The sequence below is a fragment of the Schistosoma mansoni genome (genome assembly GCF_000237925.1).
Source record: "Schistosoma mansoni, WGS project CABG00000000 data, supercontig 0080, strain Puerto Rico, whole genome shotgun sequence".
Classification (NCBI taxonomy): domain Eukaryota; kingdom Metazoa; phylum Platyhelminthes; class Trematoda; order Strigeidida; family Schistosomatidae; genus Schistosoma; species Schistosoma mansoni.
The window spans coordinates 1052760-1073431 of NW_017386030.1; the positions used below are offsets into that span (position 1 = coordinate 1052760).

At 35.0% G+C, this 20672-nt stretch overlaps 2 protein-coding genes across 2 annotated transcripts in view; both read left to right on the forward strand.

Annotated features, from left to right (window-relative positions):
* The first annotated feature begins 401 nt into the window (after positions 1–401).
* Smp_020800 (cysteine and histidine-rich domain (chord)-containing, zinc binding protein, putative) lies at positions 402–14568 on the forward strand. The gene is made up of 9 exons (XM_018790511.1): positions 402–486; positions 520–596; positions 632–816; positions 2188–2368; positions 4220–4266; positions 4937–5007; positions 6411–6510; positions 11522–11737; positions 14294–14568. Exons 2-9 carry the CDS (start codon positions 527–529, stop codon positions 14453–14455), a joined length of 1032 nt encoding a protein of 343 aa, XP_018646240.1. The 5' UTR covers positions 402–486; positions 520–526; the 3' UTR covers positions 14456–14568.
* A 4538-nt stretch (positions 14569–19106) lies between these two features.
* The window catches only part of Smp_133480 (forkhead protein/ forkhead protein domain,putative), a gene marked incomplete at both ends in the record, with an annotated part of 32855 nt that continues 31289 nt past the window's right edge, over positions 19107–20672 (forward strand). Inside the window, one exon of the mRNA XM_018790512.1 lies at positions 19107–19248. Coding sequence (XP_018646241.1) covers positions 19107–19248 — 142 coding nt within the window. The remainder of the gene's footprint in view (positions 19249–20672) is intronic.

Sequence of the window (20672 nt, forward strand, 5' to 3'; positions counted from 1 at the left end):
TGAGAAAGTGAGTTTTGACTAAAAGTAGAAAAAACTATAAATAGTTAGGACCAAAGTACTAACAGATACAATAGAAAAAACAAGGTTCTCTGGAGTACCGACGATAAAACTATTTAGGATACCAAAAATGATACTCTAGTCGAATACTTTGACTGAAAGAAATTCAATCAAAGTATAAAACAGTAGTCTTGATGCGTTAATAACGATCGAAACAATAGAATTTACTCAACGAGGAAAAATACCACTGTCCTTTTTAAATAGCGCGCGTGTTTTTTTTGTAGACCTATGAAGTTTGGATTATGGGATGCTTAAGGGCATTTCTGGCTAGAACTCAATGAATCTTAACTTACAACACCACGACTTGGTTTATTGAATGTTGAACAGTTTACATACGAACCTCTCGAAAATTCAGCGATAGCAGATCTCGTGTTTCTTCTCAGCACTCACTGTCGCCTCTTTTCTTGTGCGAGAGGGAGTTTTGACAAGGTTGGTTATTCATATACACGAAACCACTGATAGAGTGCAAATGGCAAACTTACTATTCTGTTATAACAAGGGATGTGCCCAGAAGTTTGATCCTGAAGAAAATTCGGAAGGTAACGGTCTCACTGGTTGTTACCAGAGTTCGCAGATTCATGTCACTACCATCCTGGAGAGCCAATTTTTCATGATGCAAAAAAGAAGTGGTCCTGTTGCAATAAGTACAGCACAGACTTTTCTGAATTTCTTAACATAAAGGGATGCGCTGTAGGGAAGCATAACGGTGTCCCTCCAGATAACACTGTCAAAGAAAAGAAATCTGATTTTCCAACTAAAGTAAGTCACTAGTTCCGGCTAACTAGCTGTAGAAATGTCCCCGGGACAGAAATTAGGGTGATAGTACCTTGGAATATCTTGAGTTTTGTTCGCATATCATTCACTGGATGAAGTTTTGCAGTTTCGATAGATACTTATTTAAGTCTTCAGTGGTAAGAGTAAGTCGGGTGACTTGTATTGAACTTAGCAATTTGTAGTGCCATGATCATGTTGCTGTTAATGTGTCAACACCGGGTGATGACACTCCATATTTTGGTGGGGGGACCCACAAACTCACGAGTCGGTGCGAAAAATGAGATCCGAAATATGTACATGCACTGTAGTGTCTTTGTTGGCACAAGTATCTATACTTGATTACCAATTGCTTGTGTTTCGGTGTATATTAAATACCCACAAGCCTAACATCATAATAGATTTCACTTGACTGACTTATTCGTTTATGTAACGTTTCATTAGTTAATAGGTTTCGAACCTAGATGTTTAGTGTTCTACGTACTTAATAGTTAAGGTAATATGAGTCAGCATAACCATGTTTTCGTCTACTATCGTCTGTAATTTGTTCGTGATGTCATTTTGACCAAGCCGACCACAATTCAAAAGCACACTAGAAAGGACTCATTAGGACAAAGATAAGTTTGCAATATTTTAGCTCCATATTTGATCAAAGTTTACTCGGGAGTCATCAGTTAAAATTTTATTTACATTAGTAAAAGTGCATTTTCATTGTTAAATTCATTGGGGAGGTTAACTCTGATTGTAGTGTTTGGGAGTGAAACAGACCATTGAATACAACTAGTAGTTTCAGGTTCTCCATAAGAAAAACATCAGTCTTTTTTTAATGAAGCTCTTAATACTGGACCACTGTCTAACATTTAAATCGAGATCCGGTATTTGTTATCCCATGAAGTAATGTGTTTGTCTTTATCTAGATACCCGAGTAGCATAATGACTGTGATTCATAATCATCCACTTAAGGATTAGGACACATGATGCTTGTCCAAAACACTGTTCCTATCCGTAAATACGTAAATATTTCCAGACAACCATACGTAGTGTTTCATATCGTGATCCTTAACCAGTATCCTTAAAATCATCATAAGTACGTAATTCGTCATCTTTAGTAGATGACCTATTTAGTTGTCCTTTCACGCAGTCATTCAGTTTCATACACAGGACGAAACTAAACTACACCTATCTGTTTATCTCCCGTCTCGTTGATATCAGATTTGGACGGGCTCTACTGGCATTCAAGCACTTGTCTATTGCTGTAAATAATCATTTATTCGGGATCTTAGCAACATTATTTCGTGTTTTAAATTCAATTCACTAGAAAATTTTCCGTCAGTTATTTTCAAGGATATTTTTTTGTAGCCTGTTCCTCCACCTACGCCTGTAGTATCAAAACCTGTTGCATCCCAAAGGCCATCACGTACCGAGCCCACGCGTGATCTTCCACTTGAAGTTGCACCAAACCTTAGGTCAGCTCTGGAAGAATTATCACTAGATCCATCCTTCAAACCACTACAGAATTCTACGGTAGAAAATAAAAAAGGTTGGTTTGTTCGGAATTACCATTCATGTTAACTTCATATTACGTTTATTAATCCTTAAGATCGCTAAGCTCAAATAGTACTTACAAATAATCACTACAGAAGATCAAGCAAAACGATAGTCATTCGTCAACCTGTAATTGAGTCGAAATGGGGCTAATATCATAAAGTCATCTCATTTCACATACCAGCTCAATATATCTTATTATTATCATTCAAACACAAACATTGGTACAAGGAGGCATCAAATATATATGCCCCACACAAATCATTCGATTTGTGTGAGGGCTGGGATACAACTCGGACACCCAAATCGAAACAGGTGGTTTTCTTAGGAGGCCACACCCCTAGCCTTTGACCTAGAGGTCTAATCCACAAGGCAATCGAGCAACGTTAGAAGATGCTGTCTCATGGTAGTTGGTGACCAACAATAGGTTCATGTGCCTTTTGTTCACTCAGGATCCTGGAGTCCATGTGCACCATTGTTTTGGAATCAGGTTTCCCAACTCCCCTAGGTGGATCTTCCATATCCACCAACTCGGTTAAGGTGCCGGATATTTGCTTTTCGTCCTCTCAATTCCGTAAACAACACCCCCTCCGTGAGTAAGACTTCCCTGTCAGTGGCTGTATACGCGTGGCCATGTGAGAGCATTTTGAGAGGGAGAGCTGACTCCACTTCCATCTGTAACAGGTCAATTAGGGACACTCAATATATCTAGGTTGTGTTTAACAACCAATGATAATGTCATTCATTCTTTTAGATTTTGTATGAGAGTAAACCAGTTTTTAAATAGTCTTTTTTACATTTACATTGTAAATCTACTAATCCTGATAATCTACCGTAATCAGTTTCATATTTAACCGTTATTTTCGGTTTCAGTGTTAATTAAATTCACTGATAACGTGGATTATTTTATCATCCGTAGTTGTATACATTTAAATAGTTCGAATGTACCCAAAAAGCAGTTGCCTCGGTTGTTATTTATTCAGTATATACGGTAATGTATCGAAAATCCAATGTTTTTCGTATTATGCTGATCAATCTCAGGGTGGTACTTTTTTAGTTGTTAGTCTAGAGCGAATTCTGTCAATTAGGTCTGCAATATAATAAATAAGTTACTTGGTATTATGATGCACTTCATATGATGTCAGACATTTGAAGGCAGATGGTTTATATATGTCTGGTTTGGAGATTGACGTCCCCACCATGCATCACAATATCGAGTGCGTCTAGTTAAGCATATCATCCAGTTCGTTGCGTACCTCAATTTTAGTTTTATTTCGAGATATAATCTACCAAGATCTATGTGTAGGTAACAAAAATACGTTTTCCACTCCTAACTTTTTACACAGCAGTAGATTGATGACTTACCAAGACTTCACTATAAAACTCAGTACTCAGGTGCTGGTAAGTATCCTGGACCTTAAACTTTTTTTCTGACACTGAATTTATTGATTTTACGTGGCTACCAGAACCAAAGTAGATGAAGTTAAGATCTGGCATTTGACCTTGGCTTAGACACGGCGTGATGCAGAAGCGACTAAGATTGGATCATGTCCCACAAAGTTGATTCAGTAATTGCAACCATAAAACCAATTTATTTTTAGGTTTAATAGTGTACTGTCATCGTTGAACTCGATTAGACTTATATTCTCAGACATACTGCTTAGTCTTGGTAGTTTAATGCTAGGCTTTCATCTTGTCTGATTTATTTTCACTAAAATCATAGCAGAAATGATAGTCCGCAGTTACGTAATTATTTAGTGTTCTAAATTGATAAAATATACGTCCGGTACTACTGTGTTTTGAATGCTATATGTCAAAATAAAACTGACTTTTTTCTCCATGTTAGGTAGTCCTTCACTTGGTACAAATTGCAGGAACACTTCATGCAAACAGGTAAGTCTAGGTAACATGTGTATAGCGCAATATGTTTGAATCGTATTTCTCAAAGTATACAATGTCTTATGGTTATGGCAAACTAGTGAGTGAAACTCGAATATAAATAACGACTTGCAGTTAAGTTCATATTTAACAGGAATATTTCAACCGCCCTTTTGGTTGATCATTCATTTTTGTATTGGTAGGGATGCAGGTACATCCAGCTGACGAGCCTCAAATAGGACGAAACGCGCGTCCTGAATTCCACTGCCATCCACTATCCATCTTTGCTTATGTTTTTAACACATTGCTCGCATATGTTGCGGCCACCGAACGAGTGGTTTTGAGGCTAAATGCCGGGTACTAGGTAGGGGTGGCATATTAGTCAATGATGTATTAAATTTTCATCGTATGCCCAACTACTACTTATCTCGACGCCCTTTGTCGGCCAGTGTAGAGGTATGTTAGAGGAAAGCCAGTGGTGACCAAACCAAAACTTGGGATCAGTCCATAAAGTCACTGATATTTAGAATGAGTCGTTTAGTATGCTCAGATTACTTGGTCAGGGTCTGCGCGATCATTGTAACTAGTAGTTGAATATTTTAGGTGATATGGCTTGTAATTGTTATTGATGACTGACTGACTTACCTTTTTTTGTCACACTGACCAACTAACGTTTTCTTTGCAGGTCTATACAGGAACAGATTCAGATAATGGACTCTGCTTATACCATCCCGGTGTAGCTGTATTCCACGAAGGGTAAACACATTTGCTATCTTTTGTTTTTTATACGTGATAAACTCTTGAATATTTACGAGATTTCTTGTACTATGAAAACTATTCTGCAGGTACTAATCAGTGAATAATAGTACAAGTTTGTTGAAATCATAAATTACTGAGTTCCATATTCCTTTTTTCCCTATAGTTAAATGATTATAACTCCATTTTCCGGTCTTATAAGTAAAAACGATGACTGTTGTTTAGAACTAGATCAATCAACTTGTTTATATTTTCCTCGTACTAAGCATCTAAACTAGTCGTTAAAACTTGACTCGCAACATCTGATCCCAAGACTTTAATTTAAAGTGTTATGCGCATGTTAAGCAGCAATTCTTTTCAGTTTATAATCATTGCTCAATAATATATTTAAAATAACAAATATATAAGCGAGCAATATTGTTTTGAATCAAATCTTTCATATGTATACATAAAAATACTAAATCATCCAAGTCCATTTTTGTGCCACTGATCAGTCAGTTACAATGTAGAATCTGTACGAATGTATGTCAGTTCAAGTTGGCATACCCCATTAGGACAGAGAGATGAAGTTTTCAGACCAAATCGCAGAATGGTAAAGATAGTAACAGTACCAATAGTAATAAGAAAGATTGTGGATCAAAAATACGACTCAAAATGATTTGTGTGGGGTATATATATTTGATGCCTCTTTGTACCAATGTTTGTGTTAAAACAAATAAAATCTAGTAACCTACGAATATACCCTACTGTTAATGGTCATATTTCACATCCATAAGGTGGAAAAGAACGAGATACCAATCACTAGAGCGCCGAACAGGAATCTCCAACCTACTCTGTCATAAACTCTACTTTACAGTTGTTCCACATTACTATTCATTCTATGTTGACCTCCAATTCACGACGCATTGTGTTCTTTGGTCTACCTCTTTTCCTTTCATCTTCAGGATTCTGAGTCACAGTTTACTTTGTAATGCAGTTTGATGATCTTCGTAATATGTGTTATATCCACCTCTTGTGTCCTTACCTCATTTCCTCCTTAAGTGGAAACTGGTTTGTTATCCCCCACATTTTGTTGTTGTTGATGGTGTTTAGTCGAGGGGTCTGGAGAATCTTGAATAGACAATTGTTTATCAATTGTGCTTTTTTGATGCTAGTTGTTGTAGTTCTCTAGGTGACAACTCATGAAACTGTATTGTTGAAGCAAGCTTCCAATGAAACAGATATCAGTAGATGGGCTTTTTAATTTGATAAAATGATATGCTTTCATTCAGTCTCTAATGAATTAAGACTTAGTTTTATATATTACTATCAAGTTTAGTCAATTAATTGTAGGTATAACGCTGAAAATAAAATAATCGGTTTCATAGTACTTTTTTTCTTTACAAAAAACATGTTTATTTTAGACTGAAGTATTGGACTTGTTGTAATCAGAAAACTAGTGATTTCGATGCGTTCCTTAAACAGATCGGTTGTACTACAGGTCGTCATAATTGGACCGTGGAAGTGAGTTCACTATATATATATATATCAACGAATAAATGGTTTTTCCTTTTTACATCAGCTATAGAATGTTCACCAAAAAATCATCATTACAAAATGTTCGAACTATATCGTTGTTGACAGTCAAGACTGAATTGTGATCAGTCTTTGTTTATGCATGTTCGTTTTTTGTATGGATTGTGGCTAGCAGTAAGATTCAGAATCCATGTTTCATCCTATTTGGGATTCTTCAGTTGACTTTGCTTGCATTCCAGTGTTGATGTTCAAAATTTCACCCTAAAATGATACAAATGTCTAATATGTTAAATTAATTAGTGACTACCTGAACTCATTAGTTTTGTAGATAACCAATTGTTGTGTTTAAAGTGAATACTACTTTACTCAGTTCAAGTCTCAATCTAAATATCAACAATTGGGATACAGGTACATACAGTTAGTGAGTTCTAAAAGAGAGTGAAATTAGTATTCTGGTTTCCACTGATGGTTGGAAGAAAGCTAGGGTCGGCCAGACCAAAACGTGGCACAAACCCATGAAGACACTGACAGTTGGACTGAGCCATGCTAGTAGGTGTAGACTACCTGGTTGGGATCCGCGAGATGATAGCAATCGAAAGTTAGAGGCCTTGAATGACATGGCTCAAAATCGTTTGCAATGGCGAAGGTGCATTCACAGTTTGTGTTCTACCAAATTCTAATCTTCTGAATCCTTCATGTCTTTTTCTTTATTCTCTCTACAAATTTATTTCACTGGATTATAATCCTTCAATCACATCTTCAAACTTTAATCTTTCCGATTACTGCTTATACTCTTACTACTTCTACCACTATGGGATTTGAATTGACAACTGCATCTTTGTGCTAATGTGGTATGGCAACTCGAACTGATGTACGTTTGTGCGTACGAAGTTCTACGTTGTGACTGACTGACTGATGGTCGGAATTCATTTAATCAATTTTATCTAAAAAGTCTTAAGTTCGTCACCCAACTTTCCAATTATTTCTGCAAGACTTCCATGTGAATCCTGTACTTTTTTTTACAGAAGGAGAATTAATTCGAAAATTGTATTTCGACAAAAGCTATTCAGTTTTATGAAGTAATAATAAGAACCCTTCTAATGAATTCTGTCAAAAAACGAAGTATTAATGTGTATAGCTTCTTCATAATCTACAAGGAAAACTGTTGTTGTAAGCATATTATATTTACTGGAACAACATACTCTAGGTTGAATAAATGAATGATATTTAAATATGTCAAGAAGCTAAGACGATCTTTTCATTTATTGCCTCTTATAGATAACTGTCTCATATTCGACATGGTTGAACTTCATTAGTTACTGTTACTAAGTAGAACTCATGAAATTACATCTTGAAGTTATTCATTAATGAGTGCAAAACTCTATACTGAAAATAATAATTCGGTTATGTTAAACTCACATTCAACGTAATGAACTCAACAATGATAGTCTATTCTCTCAACTCATACCAGTATGAAAAATGATCAGTTTATTATGACTGCTAAGTGCTAAACTGGCTTGTGCTTGATACTAAGACCCCCCCCCTAAACCTACTATGTATAGTAAGAACATAAAAGCTGGTGATAAGGAATTATTTGACTATGAAAATGATACATCAATATATCATTTTTAGAAAATGTAATTTACATACAGTCAGATTTGTATAGTGGGTTGGAAAATGCTGGTCAGTGGCCTATGCACCATTGGGAGTAACAGGCGTAAATAAGTAAACTTCAGATTTGTATAAGTGGAATTGGATAGTATTGAAGATTAGTTAATCATTAATTTACTGTATAAACACATATTTACCACTATTATACAATTGACGATGTACAAAGTAACGAATATAATGAATTGAATAAGTTATATAAATCACAGAATGTTAGAGAAATAATAATTTATATATAATTTTAATTAGTTGAGATCATGAATCAATTGAAGCTAGACCACCATGGAAACAGTGGACGGCCGTTTCGTCCTATTATGGGACTCCTCAGCAGTGCGCATCCACGATCCCGCCTCGCGAGATTCGAACCCAGGACCTATCGGTTTTGCGCGCGAATCTCGCGAGGTGGGATCATGGATGTGCACTGCTGAGGGGTCCTATAATAGGACGAAATGGCTGTTCAGTGTTTCCAGGTTTTCCATGGTAGTCTAGCTTCAATTGATTCATGATCTCAACTGTTAAAATTATTATAATATCCACAAAACCCCTTCTGATAATTTTATATGTCTTTCACAATCTAATTGATTAAAACTGCTCACCATATCACAGTTTACTATGGCTGGACAGATAAAATATAGATATCACCAGTAAAAGAACATTTGGTGTATTATTATTATTATTTAGTCAACGAAGTAAAGCAAAGGCAATAAACTCTAGTCATCCATAAGTAGTATAGTTATGATACCTGTATTTCACAAAGCATACATATCTAATAGTTGAATAGAAAAATTGTGTAACCAGGTGAATTAACGAAAAGTTTTGTAGTAAAACTTGTTATATATGTGTATATATAGTTTCATATTTAGTTTTAATCAATCAAGCTGAATATCATTTACAAGTGAGTTCTTGTTTTTCTAAGCGAATGCAATGTTTCACTTATTAAATCATTTCGATCAGTCAGTCAGCTACAACATAGGACCAGGCATATTTATGCATCGGTTCAAATTGCCATACCTCATTACCACTACGAGATGAACACCGGATTCATAGAAATAATTAATTTAGTGGTGGTAATATATAAAAGAAAGGTTGTATATAAGGATATAGTGCAGGAAGAAAGACAGATATGAAGCGATTTTAATCTCAAGGTTTAAGCGAAGATAAAGAGTGCATACACCTACGTCATTGTGATCGATTCTGAGCCGTCACCTAGAGTCTCCAACCATTGATTACGATAGTCACGTGGACCCCAACCAAGTAGTCTGCATCTGCCAACATGGCTCAGACTAGAAGTTGGTGACTTCAAGCACTGATGCCACGTTTTGATTTGGCGGCCCCTAACTTTCTTCCAACCATCCCCTACTCTAGTCAGCATAGCTCGTCGTGGTAATTGGTGTTCAGGCATACGTGGCCGAACCATCTCATGACCTTATCAACTGATTTACTATCATTCCCTGATACCCTGTGTCTAACCTCACTATTACTTACCCGGTGATCCCAGCAGATGCGAGCAATATTTCTAAGGCATCTGTGGTCAAATACTAGTAACTTGCGAGTATCTTCTACTCTTAATGGCCATGTTTCACAGCCGTAAAGTAGAACAGAGCGAACTGCTGCGCAGTATACTCGTCCCTTAATCGATAGGCGGATATCTCGTCTTCGCCATAGGTGACGTAAGTTGGCAAAAGCCAAACGAGCTTTTTGAATCCGTGCTGAGATTTCGTCAGAACGGATTCAAAAAGCTCATTTATACCAGGTAGATAGTTGGCTTTGAATCACACTTTAAGTATAAAAGAATAGTAATACTATATGTTTGCTCAAGGTTGAAATCTACAATTTTTAATGGTTAAAAGTTGAACGACTAAGTCCATTCCTTCATACTTCGAATTACATCGCTCAATATATTTTACTTTACTGGGTCCACTTTACACTGAATAATATCTTCAAATCAATTATAAGTCTATCTTCATAAACAAACAAAATTTGATTCTGCTAACCACAAAGACTGTCCTGGAACTTTCTATACTTTCCAGTACTCCTTTTTTGAATACACACTTATGAAGATATTTTTGTGAACAGTTTTCCCTTTTTTGTCCATCATCAAATGAATATATTTGGTATTTGCATTCGTTAGTTATTTCAACTAACTCTCGTTGCTATTTTTGAAGAGATTACGACATCACCTAAATCTGCGAACGAAACGAAGACTTAGTGACACAATGACCGGATAAGCTAACTATTCCGATGTCTCAGTCCTGCTAACTAGAGGGAGACGTCCAGGTCAGAAGAAGGGAAATATATTCTACAAGCAGCCAGAAGCATGAACAACAACAACAAGCACAACTCAAGTGTATATATACAGCATAGAAATGTCACAAATTAACGTATTAAAAGAGACAACGAACCAATGACATTTAAGGTACTCCCAAGTGGGGAATATGATGTGAAGGTGAAAATGTGCGTTTTTGTCGTGAAAACAAAAAATTCAAATTTCCGAAATAAAATAACAAAAGTAATATGTTTACCAAAAGAGTCCTGAGGTTCTAGCATCCCCGACGCTCATGAACCAAACTGTTACGATATTGCAATCTCCACAAACTCCCATTCTGATAAAATAAAATAGTGATCCCATACTTTTGCAGTTTTATAGATTAGGTGACTCAGTAGTTCGGGCATTCATTTTCCAACCACACTATGTCTAGGACTCTATCCTAACTCTACCTACTTCAACTTGAGCAATCGTTTACTATTACCCTTGTTGGAAGAAAGTTAGGGGCCGCCAAACCAAAACGTGGCATCAGTGCTTGAAGTCACTAACTTCTAGTCTGAGCCATGTTGGCAGATGCAGACTACTTGGTTGGGGTCCACGTGACTATCGTAATCAATGGTTGGAGACTCTAGGTGACGGCTCAGAATCGATCACAATGACGTAGGTGTATGCACTTTTTATCTTCGCTTAAACCTTGAGATTAAAATCGCTTCATATCTGTCTTTCTTCCTGCACTATATCCTTATATACAACCTTTCTTTTATATATTACCACCACTAAATTAATTATTTCTATGAATCCGGTGTTCATCTCGTAGTGGTAATGAGGTATGGCAATTTGAACCGATGCATAAATATGCCTGGTCCTATGTTGTAGCTGACTGACTTAACCTTACATTTATAAAGTTTGATTCGAAACCAACTACACTAATTGATACTTAGTAACAATAGTAATTGACTTTCAACCAATACGTCATGAATATATTGAAGTTCAATTTCATCTACTTTAATTTGAGTAGTATTACGAACATTTGCAAAATTTTTGTTCATATCTTTATTTTAATAGGATGCAAAATCAACCAATGCAACATTAACTCTACAACCGAATGCAAATTGTCGTTTTGATTGGTATCAATTTGGTGGTTGTGTTACATTAGATATTTATGCTAAAAATATATGGCCTGAAACTGTTACTATTAAAGTGAATCAAATAGTATTACATGTTTCATTAAAATTTGGTTTAGACTATCAAACATTTGAACGGGATTTCAATCTATACGGTGTAAGTTGTCTGTTCTTTGATTTAATTTATTTTTATGTTAGGACTGTAAAAGAAAGCAAACGATATTGTACATTAAGGTCATGTAAATATAGTTCTTGTTACACCAAATATCGTTAGCAATCAATCACTTATTGAATAATAAGTTTCCCCTTTATCCGGGCTTGGGACTGGCAGTAGCCCCGGAGGGACTATAAGCGGATTCTATCAGCCCTGGTACGGCTGAGAATGGGTAGAGTCCGCTCTCCCTCTCGAAATGCTCCCACATGGCCACACGTATATAACCTCTATCAGGGAAGACCTGCTCACTGTTTCCTCGTGGGGTGTTGTTTACGAAATTGACGAAAAGTGAATGTCCGACTCTTTAGCCAGGTTGGTGGACGCGGAGAGTCTACCTAGGGGAGTTGGAAAACCCTCATTCCAAACCAATGGTGCACATGGGCTCCAGTATCCTGAAGGAATAAATGACGTATGAATCAATCGTTGGTCACCGGCTACCATGGGACTGCATCTCCTTACGATGCTCCACTGCCTTGTGGATCAGACCTTTAGGTCAAAGGCTCCAGGTGTGGCCCCCTAAAAAAACCACTTGCTTCAGTTTGGACACCTAGGGAGTATCACAGCTTTCACACAAATCAAATAATATTTGTGTGGGTCATATATATATCTGGTGCCCCTTTGTACCAATATTCATGTGTTTAAATAAAATAAATAACCAAATACTACCCGACGTTTGTGCTGATGATGTCGTTCAGAAGGACGATGAAAGCTCCACGATCAAACCATTCAGCTCAGAGAACAAAACTCCATCAAAATCACCCACCTAAGCTACAAATCTTCTCCGTCATCTCAAAATTATATTTCATAGTTTCTCGTCAGCGGCTTACAACTAAATATGTATTAGAATTTTAACTTGGAGATAAGAAAATAGTATGGAACAATTGACATAAGTGAATGTGCAGGATTGGAATGACAAAAAGTTATCAATGATAACTATATATATATATATATGTGCAAGAAAAGGTCAGAGGTTATTGGATGTTAGAATGAAGGAAGCATAAAGGGTGGGTGGTGTAATAGTTGAGTGAAGTTCAGAGACCATTGATATTTCTCATGCTTTCAAAATGATCAGCAGACAAAGAAGTACAGCTGCTCTTCGGTTTGCTGAAGCGATCGCGATAAAAAAAAAACTTAAATCGGATCTATATATTCAAAAAGAGACAGTAATCAACTTATTACTACCCTGGTAATCAAATTATTATTAGTTTTATTTTGGTTACCGAATTCTTAAATCACCCTTTCACTCACACATTTTCGCTCACTTGTTTCTCTTAAATTATATGAACTCTCCAAATTTTATTCAATTATTACGTAACCCATTCTGTTTTCTTTTAATTCCACGAATCAATTATTGCCTGTAAAATTATCACACCATTTATCTTATTTGCCTCTGAACTCCACTCAACTATTACACCACCCATCCTTTATGCTTCCTTCATTCTAACATCCAATAACCTCTGACCTTTTCTTGCACATATATATATATATAGTTATCATTGATAACTTTTTATCATTCCAATCCTGCACATTCACTTATGTCAATTGTTCCATACTATTTTCTTATCTCCAAGCTAAAATTCTAATACAGATTTAGTTGTAAGCAGCTGATGAGAAACCACGAAATAGAATGAATTCATATTATTCTGCATCAATAGTTGTTCTGGCGGTAATAAAGTTCATAAAGGGAACTAATTACATGAAATCGATGGTGATCATTAGTCTAATTGATTCAACATCGAATGCTTTAATAAGTTAGCTCTGGTAGCAATCAGTAAATCGTATCTGTAATCATTAACTCACTAGCAAGTATAGTCTCATGTATCTGGTTTTCAGCCAAACTTTTTATTTGTTTAAGGGCTAGGAGTACTATTCGGTTATCCAAATTGAGAGCGGATAAAGCTGAATGCAAACCTATGACTGAAGATTGAACACCTTAGCCACTGTTGCACATCTCTAATCTTAACGGAACTAGCATTTTCACTATGGATGTTATAAATAAGAATCGCATAAATCCCACTTCATATTAGAAAAATCTCTTATCTAGAATTACCCAAAGTGTAATTTACAATGCAAAGTAGAACATCATTATATCGTGGTGTTCTTTCTTTGTTTTGAATCTTCCCATTAGTGTTTAGAACTTTAATTGATCAGTCTGTTATTGACATATGTCTATACTGTGCATATTGCCTGGATATAACCTTAATTCAAAACAAACAAAACCAAGTGAATTTAAGTTTCATCCCATTGCACAAGCAAGTCGCCATCATGACTCAGTAGCTGAGTGGATAACGTAATGGTGTTTAAATCGAACGGTACTGTGTTCGTGTCCCCAGGGTGACCACCAACTCTGAGATGCAGGTACATCCAACTGACGAGTCCCAAATAGGACGAAACTCCCGTCCAACTGGATACCACTGCTAGCCACTATCAATCTTTGCTTGTAATGATTTTTCTTGTATATTAATGTTGATTTCTTTCTTTTCTACACTTTCTTTTCAGTCTATAGATCCTAAACAATCCATTGTTAAATTAATGCCATTAAAAGCTGAAATAATTTTAAAAAAAGCTGAACCAATAACATGGCCTACACTTGAATCTAAACTATTAGATCATTCAGAAATGAATAATAATAAAGAAACGATTGAAGACAATTCAAAATAATAATGAAAGGAAACGGAATGTATTTCTATGCTTTATTATTATTATTTAAATAAGAAATATGTTTATCACAATGATTATGTAATAAAAAAATTGTTATTTGTGTTACTATGTAACTTGGGTTTTTTTGTTTCTAACAAAACAAAATTATTATCAGTCAGTTAGTCACAACGTAGAACTTCGTACGCACAAACGTACATCAGTTCGAGTTGACATACCACATTAGCACAAAGATGCAGTTGTCAATTCAAATCCGATAATGGTAGAAGTAGTAAAAGTATAAGCAGTAATCGGAAAGATTAAAGTTTGAAGATGTGATTGAAGGAGTATAATCCAGTGAAATAAATTTGTAGAGAGAATAAAGAAAAAGACATGAAGGACTCAGAAGACTAGAATTTGATAGAACACAAAGAGTGGATGCACCTTCGCCATTGCAAACGATTTTGGGCCATGTCATTCAAGGCCTCTAACTTTCGATTGCTATCATCTCGCGAATCCCAACCAGGTAGTCTACACCTACCAGCATGGCTCAGTCCACTTGCCAATGACTTCATGGGTTTGTGCCACGTTTTGGTCTGGCCGCTCCTAGATTTCTTCCAACCTACTCTTACTCCATAAAACATTGCAAGAACGTAGCTAACGGTTCAAGCTCAGTAGTGCTGGTTTGGCATGTAATTGGCCAAGTTAGATACATTAAGCTATAGAGTAAAAAAAACCAAATTAGAATCAAGATTCTGACAGATGGCTTGTCATATGATTATGATCAGTGTTCCTTCCAAACATCAAATATCACATATAAGTTAAACGAATATTTAAGAACCCCTGCAATGGTGGGATTGGATAATCGTTGCGCTAAATTGTCAGTTGACTGAATTAGGAGATATGTACCATCAGATGTGGCATAATTATTAAACTCTCACAGTAAAACCTGATGAGCTTACATCCGGCTTCCGACAGGATCATCGGTGCATACTGCTGAAGAGTCCCATACTAGGATGAAATACTTCTCGCCTCCTTAGCGATTTGCAATAGAACCTGAAGTGAAGTCGATCCCCCCTGACAAATTTAAACGATGAAACCTTTCTTCCTAACTTGATTTTTCGCATAGTTTCATTCAAAATGTTCATGAAAATATGTTTCATTTATTTTAATAATAACACAAAAATATTCTTAAAGGAGTATTAAAACCATCTTCTGATTAATCAGTATGTAAAAAAATTGAGTTTATAATTTGAAACTACTTATCAACAATACAGGTCGATAGATTCTTAAGAGCTAAATTTTATTACCACTTGTAACAATTAGAAAAATTGTTATTAACAAATGCCCTGGTACGACTGATAGTGGGTAGAGTCCGCTCTCCCTCTCGAAATGCTCTCACATGGCCACGCGTATACAACCACTGCCATCTTTAGGTGGGGTGTTGTTTACGAAATTGAGAGGACGAAAAGTGAATGTCCGGCGCTTTAACCGGGTTGGTGGACACGGAGAGTCGACCTAGGGGAGTTGGGAAACCCTGATTCCAAACCAATGGTGCGTATGGTCTCCAGTATTCTGACGGAACAAGTGGTGTATGAACCAATCGTTGGTCACCGGCTACCCCGGGACTACATCTCTGGACGTTGCTACACTGCCTTTTGGGTCAGATCTTTATCTCAACGGTTCCGAGTGTGGCCCCCTAAGAAAATCAACTAACCATGACATATTAGACCAATCAGAAATTGCCCAAGAATGTAACATACATCATTGATCGCTTATATGTGTATATTTTTCCTGATTACTCATTTGTGTCATAGTTAGTTGAAAGTAGTCAGGAGGAAGCCCACGACCTAATTTTAATGTTAATTGAGATTTGTCCAAAAAGCGTAACTTCAAAGTTAATGAATTACTCTTTTATGTATAGTTACAGCTTTTCCAAGTGCACAATGACAGCTTTAATGACACAATCAAGATAAAAGTTCACTAACTTCTGTATGTTTCTATTTACCTTGTAAATTGACCTTCTGCATTGAATCTGTGTCGACTAGATGACTCATGTTCAATGATTTCACTTCTCATGACCCCACTAGTTTTTTATCCACAAACATCCAGGACACTGATCTTAGACCTTCATAGAGATAGTCGTATAATTGAACAAATCCAGTGGATGAACGATATAAATACAGTCAAAAATTGACTTTTTTTCTTCTTGGTTAAATTATAATATTGACACACTGACTTGATAAAATCATAGCTGGTTGTATACAACCTTTAGGTGGCAATAATAAGCTATGGTTATTCACTTAGATATTCATTTCATTTTAGCTGTATGATTTAAACATCCAATGGAAGAAATAAGTTAGTCATTGGATTGAAAAACTTCAATAATAAAATTTATCTCTAGACTTATCAATGTTACTGTAGAATTCTCGAATCTTATTGTGACATACTGAACTACTTACAAATAGTTAGTAGTTCAAACCACATTTATCAATTTCTAAAGCACGTACCTATCGAGTGGCACTGTTTTGAATTCGCGTGCCTGTATGGATTAAGAAACCGGAGCTATGCATACAAATGAAATATTTTCGACCATTTCTCCTCCTCTGACCAACCTCAATGCTAATTAATTAATAGTAATCTTAACTATCGAACCACCTAATTTGACTATTGTACTTATGACCTTTTGTAGTCAAATGTAATTGTCTCTGTTATTTTTTTTATCTATAAATTATTTTCGCGTTTATGACTTACTAGATAGGGATACTCTTGACAATTTGTTTTTAACCTGTGACTTGTGCTTTAGACATTTTGTACAATAAAAATCAATGGCTCAAATAACTCAGTGATAACATTTCTGATCTAGATTCTGAACGATTTGTGCTTAATTTTCATAGATAACATCAATTCAGTTAAAGGTACAGTTATTCCTTGATGATGGATCCAAAATAGCATCAAATCTAGATTAAACAGAAATCCAATTCATTTGTGTTTCAGCCGTCTAGTTCATCTTTTGAATAATTCTTTTATATTAGTATAGGATTGTGGAGATTACTGAGTTTTAATTAAGATCATGAACCGATTAATGTTAGATCACAAGTGAAAACCTGGAACCACCAGACCGCTGTTTCTACCTAGTAGGAGACTCCTCGAGATTATACATCCACGATCCCACACGTGGGGTTCAAATCCAGGTTTTCAATAATGGTCTAACATTGACCGGTTCACTATCTCAATTAAAATTCCTTTATATTTGTTTATCTTACTGAGTTATATTACATAATGAATTAGGTGATAAAATCCTTCAAACCATAAAGTTTTTATCAAACAAAAATTTGTCACAGATTTTCTTTAAAGTAGTTACAGTTTTTCTGTTGAACATAAACTTAAATATCCTACCCATTGTCATATGATGAATAATTTATTGTCTACATGTACATGTATGTGACAAGTTTTCAAACAAGGTAGTTATCATAGTTCATCAATCATAATATATTTTTACGCAAACCAGAAAAATATATCTCTTTTTTTTATCTAATAGTTGAATTCATGAGTCGATTAAAGCTAGCCCACTATGAAAAACCTGTAAAGCACTGAACAGCCATTTCGTCTTAGTATGAAACTCTTAACAGCTCACATCTAGAAGTTAAGCGTCAGTACACGAAACCAAACATCCTGTGTTCGAATCACGCCTGCACAATCATAGATGTGCATTACTCATCAGCTCCATACTAGAATGAAACAGTCATCTAATGGTTCTAGGTTTTCCATGGTTGTCCAACTATTAAAAATGACTACAATCTCAACAAAAATCCTTTAATCTTTCTTTGTTATCATTTATTATCTATTTTAACATATATCATCATTCTGATTGGTTAGATTTATTTTTTTTAATAATACCTACAAAAATCCTATTGGTCAATTATTGTATAATATTACTGTAATCTGATTGGTCAATTGTTGTATAATATTACTATAATCTGATTGGTCAATTAATAAAATTAAGAAATTTTACGCAGTATATCATATTTAAACTAAAAAAAGAAAAAAGATATATTAACGATTTTTTTGTATAATTTAATGAAGGATATATCTGATCACAACTAGAAGAGAATATAATAAGTTAAATACTAATATTACTATTATTCTTAATCAGTTAGCAACTATGAATAAAGAAGATTATATTGATGATCATTCTATCAAAGATAATTTTAATCAATTATTTACATCAAATGAATTATCATTACAATTATTACATAATCTTATGAATCATTTATTAAAACAAAATTTTTCTAAACTAAATAAAGATTTAATTCAATTTATTTTAACTCATTGGAATTTATTTAATGAACAATATAAATTAATGATTATGAAAGCATTATCTAATTCAACTATACCAACAACTTATATGAATGATGATTTATTATTATTATTATGTAATCCATTAATGAAACAAACATTATATCCTTCACAATATCTATCTTATTCATCTATGGTGAATGATATGTCTAATGATTATGCTTTGAACAATTATGAATATAACTGTAATGATAGTAATAATAATAATAATAATAATAAGGATGTTGATCATATAACTAATCATGAACAGACTCATCAGACTACAATGTTAAATATAGAATCACAATCAATGAAAGAAGAAAATATAAATCATTTAATGAGAATTTTACCAGTTAATAATCATAATAATAATAATAATCATAATTCATGTTTATTTCCATCGAAACCACCATATTCATATATTGCATTAATTGCTATGGCAATAAAATATGCACCAGGACAAAAAATTACTTTAAATGGTTAGTTGTTTATGTGTTCCATTTAACATTGAAACAAATCGATAGTATTATAATGATATATATATATATATAACTCATTAAATTTGGTAGCTTTTTTTAAGTATTACTTCTTATCCCCCCAATTAATTTGATATGAAAGTTAGTGGTTACATAACTAACATTACTGATAAGTGAAGAGTTAATATCAAGTCAAGTTATTGTTAAAGATCTTGATTATTTCTATCGAAATCAAAATCATCTTCGAACGAAACAAAACTCTAAAATTCACAACTTTAATTGTGACATTTTTTTTTCCACACAAAGTGTTTATACGTCAGTAGTAAATATTTTAGAATGAATTCCATCTGTTCATTTAAGACTATACCATATTTGTTATACCTTTTTGGGGATACCATCTTTTGAAGAAGTTAAAATTGAATTGGCTCATTAAAATATCAATTATTTATTTATTTATTTAAACACATAAATATTGAAACAATTAGTCCCTTTGATAAATTTCGATAATGCAAATTCTGATAAACTTCGTCTTCTCATTGCATTATCGAAACATAAATATTGGTACAAGGGGGCACCAAATAGATATGCGCCACATAAATCATTCGACTTGTGTGAGGGATGAGATCCTACCTGGGTGCCCAGACCGAAGCAGGTGGTTTTCTTAGGGGACCACACCCGGAGCGTTCGACCTGAAGGTCTGATCCAAAAGACAGTGGAGCATCGTGAGGAGATGCAGTCCCATGATAGCCGGTGACCAACGATTGATTCATACGCCATTTGTTTCCTCAAGAAACTGAAGCCCATGTGCACCATTGGTTTGGAATGAGGGTTTTCCAACTCCCCTAGATAGACTCTCCGGGTCCACCGATCCGGTTAAAACAGCGGACATTCGCTTTCCGTCCTCTCAATTTCGTAAACAACACCCCCTTTGAGAGAAGGCAGTGAGTAGGAATTTCCTGGCAGTGGTTGTATGTACGTGGCCATGTGAGAGCATTTCGAGAGGGAGAGCTAACTCTACCCACTCTCGGCCATAGCAAGACATTTGGAGGCCAAATAATTAGTTAATATTCCATATATATTATTGTAACATTCCATAGAGGTAATTTGTATTATAATATGCGTTGAAGTTTACTTTTTCAGAGATGTTAGATGGTTAGATATAGTTATCAGGAAATTTTGTTGAGTGATCCTTGTCAACAAGATGTCTACCTATAATCTTGGTGAATCTAATGTGTTTATTTAAAGTCACTCCCATTTAGTTTTGGCTTGACTTCTTTCCAACAATTGGATAACAAACAAAATTATTGTATTTAATGTTTATTAGCTCTCTAATTGATGTTAGTCTATGAAGAAGATTACTTACATTACTTTTGTAATCTATATAATTAAAGGCGGCCAAACCAAAACGTGGCATCAGTCAACAAAGT